Raw genomic sequence first — 4,554 nt, forward strand, 5'->3', positions numbered from 1 at the left:
ATATACAATATCATTTACCCCGTAATGTTGATTTTTTTACTGGGTTTAAAGCAAAATGTATGTTTTTTTCTATTCTTTCATTTTTTGCTAAACATTATTTTTTGTAATAATGATAATAATACAATTTTAGGTTTATATAGAATATGAAGAAAAAAATTTGTGTTTTTAAATGTATAACCCTTTGTAGACTCTTAAATAAATGATTGACAGAGCCTTTGTTATTTATTTTACAATTGGATAGTAAAATGTTATATAGAAGAATTTTTAGCGTGTATTTTTATTTTTTATATATTATAGTATTTATTGCACTAAATGAATACATTAATGTACATTCATAAGCATACATTTGTATACTGTCCCCAATAAGTTACTCGCACCTATGGGGGCGCAATGATGTAAGCATGACGCTTCTACTAGTGACTAATATCGGTGTGTTAATTAAACTAAGTGATATACATACATTCATAGTTAAAGAGATTTCTATTTTGTCAGAGGTATTTACATATGCAATATATATACGTAATATATTTCTGCATTTGCAACGCTGAATAGCTCACGTCGATGGAAGACTCAATCCCATTGTTGGCAAATATTTATTTTAGTTATTGAAATTAGATCTATCAAATTTATTTTCGTAAATTCTTAGTGATGATAAGGGGGATCTAAACAATTGCGATCATAAAGTAACAAATTGAACACAAAAGGTAATTATTTTTTTATTCAATACACTAGAAAGAAGAACTACAAAATTGAAGCATCAGTAAAGTCCGGAGTATGGTACCCAGGGTGGCGATAGAAAAATATTTATACGTATATACTGTATCATTTTGAGAGAAGGAACTTATGTTATTGTGGAAAAAATGGATAAAAAGGAAAAAAATTAAAAAAAAAAATATAATATATAATATTGCTTTTTGAATGAAAAAATACAGTTGGAGAAAAAACTCGGCTTGATGACGAGTTTTCGGACACTGCCCCACTAAAATCAGCCATCAAGTATTGGTATGATAAGTTTAGGCGTGGTGAAATGAGCACCGAAGATGGTGAACGAACTTATTATTGAAGAAAGCATTAAAAAGTCCGCGGAATAATTTTGGATGAGCATATTATATATATATTATATTAGGATCTCTAAAGTTATCAACAGAACGTGTAAATCATATCATTCACGAATATTTCGATATGAGAAAGTTCTGTGCAAGGTGGGCTCACTTTCGACCAAAATATCGTTGATCCGGAGCAGTGTTTGGAGATCTTCAAGCATAATAAATCCTAGTTTTTGCATCGTTATGTAATATTTGATTAAACACGGCTTCATCGTTTCATTCCGAAGTCCAATAGACAGTTATCCGATTGTACTGAACACGATGAATCCACTCCAAAGCATGGGAAAATGCAACAGTCGGCTGGGAAGGTCTGTATTCTGGGATGCGCCTGGAATAATTTTTACTGCCTACCTTGAAAAAGGAAGGACAATCAACAACAACTAACACAAAGCGTTATTGGACAGTTTGAAGGACAAAAATTTTGTTATATTTCACAAGTCAGTGAAAACGATGATAGAACGCCAGGAATCGAGTTTCGAATTGCTTCCGCATCCACCGTATTCTCGTGATTTGGTTCCCAGCACCTATTTCCTGTTCTTAGATATCAAAAGAATGTTCGCTTGGAATAGATTTTCATCGAATGAAGATGTGATCGCCGAAACTGAGACCTATTTTTAAGCAAAGAACAAATCGTACTACAAAAATAGTATCGAAAACTTGGAGAGTCGCTATAATCATTGTATCAGCCTTGAGGGAATTATATTGAAAAAAGAGAATTTTGCCCAAAAAATTTGTTTTACTATGGTAGCCCGGGGACTTTTCCATTGACCTTGTCAGCCGAAGGAACAATAAAGACAAGTCATAGAACTATAACCCTGATTCTCTCTTCTTTAATCTTGTTACTATACTCCAGAGCTCCGTGAAATGATCATTTTTGGCCGACTAGTCTGCTTAAAAACGGGGAAAATAATAGCTAGAAATAAGCCAAGCAGAGATGTTGACCGATATACCGTCCCCAAGACAGTCGGTTATACCCAACTAGAGAAGACTAGAACTATCTGATCAAATTGACCTGGACGAAGTAAAATGAAACTATGTACTTATGTACATCTTCAAAATATGCTCCTGAGGCAATACAAGCATGTCAATGCTTTACCCAACTTGTCTTGCACCTGCTATAAGCCAAGGTTGGGATGGTCAATTCTGTGTTAAAGGGTCGTATTTTTGCTTTATATTCTCACTCCAGCAACTATAAACTATATAACTGGAAGAAGTTGAAAAAATGCAATTTACAAGAGAAAGAGTGAAAATTAGACAGTTTTTCATATGAAAAGGTTTTAATCCCACTTCTAGGCAACTCGAGGAAAAAAGCTCTAAATTGGGCTTACTTTCGCACCACAACAATGATAAAAATATTTAAAAATATATAATATTGACACCCCGGTCGTTGCTTTCTAAGTTTAGATTAGATGAAAGACTAGATGAAACAATAACAAAAGTCCATACAGGAATGAACATATCGCTCATTTGCTGCAAGACCGGCATAAGTAAAAAAAATCGATTCTCCAGAAAACGCGTTTAAGGTTTTCAACTGACTACAACCTTTCACGGTGACTCCAACCTTACACCTCTTCTCAAGCGGAGCATATGAGAGTTATTCATACGAATTTTTGACTCAACATGAAGTATGATATAACGAACAATTCTGCAGCATTAACTCAAAAATCACGTTTTTTGATTTATGCCGGTCTTGCAGCAAATGAGCGATATAATGAATACTGAAGAGTTGAACCCACCTCGTAGACAGGCCACAGGCGAAATGACATAAGAAGGAGAGGAAGAATTTAATTAATCATTATTCACGGACATACTTTTAAATATGTACACATTTCTGTATATGGACTAAAATAAATAAATATTTATAATTATTTAGAGAATAGAAAACTGTACTTACAAGTGTGTATTGAATGATTGGAATTATCAGTGGTTTATAAAGATGATTCGACAATGTTTGCGGCTTATCAGCAGATGCTCTGCGTCACATATATCTATGTACGTTATACATATGTATATATTTTTTGTATGTGTATATTAATTTTTAAACAGCTAACTGTTGTGAAGCTAAAGTCTAGTGTTTAGTCTCAGTTTAATAACACAAAGTAAAAGTTCAAATTTGGAACTGAAAACAAAATGATACAAATTAAACACATTCGCAGTGGCAAAACGCTGAAAATCAATACATTTTGGCTACGTGATCATTGTCGCTGCAGCGATTGCTACAACACAGAGACAAAACAACGCAAATACAATCTGCTGGACATACCGAAAACCGTGAAACCGACAAGAGCTGAATACATCAAGGAAGGACTGCAATATGAAGTGCACTGTAAGTCAAATGTAATTAGAGGTTACATGGCATTATATGTACGTTTGAATATGAATTACATTTACCACAGGGAGTGATGGCCACTCGTCCATTTATGACATCGATTTTCTGCACGACGCGCAAGTTGAACATATCGTGGCGCACGCCGAGGACTCTACTGTGCGCGTACCATGGAATCAGCCGTTTATTGTCGCACACGAAGCGCACTTGCGCACCACACTCGCCGAGCTGGTGAGCTCCGAAGAGGCAGTGCAAAAAATTGTACAAAGTCTGATACGTTACGGCATCGCTTTCATTGATGGCGTACCGCCGAACACCACAATGACCGAAATGGCGGTGCGACGCATCTTTCCGCCGATGAAAACATTTTTCGGCGAAATGTACACCTTCTCCGATGTACAGGATCACGCTGATACCGCCTACACCAAACAATACCTCGGTCTACACACGGACAACACGTATTTCTGCGATGCTGCGGGCCTGCAATCGTTGCATTGCATACGACATGTTAACGGCACGGGGGGTGAGAATTTCTTTGCGGACGGTTTGCATGCAGCGCGTGAATTGAGACATCGCAATCCGCGCGCCTTTGAAATACTCACGCGTGTGGCCGTGCCGGCGGAGTATATTGAGGATGGACAATATCATAAACATTCTGCGCCGATTATACGCGTGGATCCGGTGAGTGGTGAAATAGTGCAGCTACGCTTGAATGTCTACGATCGCGCACAATTCGATAGCATACCACAAGACCAAATGCAAGATTTCTACGATAGTTTCCGTGAATATTTGGAGATTGTGCAACGCATCGAGAATCAATGGACTTTCAAATTACATCCTGGCACTGTGTTGATTTTCGATAACTGGCGTGTGTTTCACGGTCGACACGCGTACACGGGTCAACGCACCATGACTGGTTGTTATGTACAGCGGACGGACTTTTTGAGCAAGGCGCGCGTACTGGGCATCATCGATTGAGTGGAAATTATGTAATAAGGCTGGAGATATTTACATGCATATGACTGGTGATAGTTTATATGATGATTAATGAAATATATTGAGATTATTTTTGGAAGTTTTTTTTATTCATTATTAATTCCTGGGACTTTTTTTTAAAACAGA

General features: G+C 36.7%; 1 protein-coding gene across 1 annotated transcript; it reads left to right on the forward strand.

Moving 5' to 3' along the window:
- Positions 1 to 3,146: 3,146 nt before the first annotated feature.
- LOC105222381 (trimethyllysine dioxygenase, mitochondrial) lies at positions 3,147 to 4,507 on the forward strand. Its single transcript, XM_011199694.4, has 2 exons — positions 3,147 to 3,432; positions 3,503 to 4,507. Exons 1-2 carry the CDS (start codon positions 3,237 to 3,239, stop codon positions 4,408 to 4,410), a joined length of 1,104 nt encoding a protein of 367 aa, XP_011197996.1. The 5' UTR covers positions 3,147 to 3,236; the 3' UTR covers positions 4,411 to 4,507.
- The last annotated feature ends 47 nt before the right edge of the window (positions 4,508 to 4,554 follow it).

Source organism: Bactrocera dorsalis, chromosome 1 (assembly GCF_023373825.1).
Source record: "Bactrocera dorsalis isolate Fly_Bdor chromosome 1, ASM2337382v1, whole genome shotgun sequence".
Lineage (NCBI taxonomy): Eukaryota > Metazoa > Arthropoda > Insecta > Diptera > Tephritidae > Bactrocera > Bactrocera dorsalis.

Coding starts and splice junctions, on each gene's coding strand:
- LOC105222381 (XM_011199694.4), top strand. CDS start 3,237: ATGATACAAATTAAACACATTCGCAGTGGCAAAACGCTGAAAATCAAT. Junction 3,433..3,502: donor ACTGCAATATGAAGTGCACT/GTAAGTCAAATG, acceptor CATTTACCACAG/GGAGTGATGGCCACTCGTCC.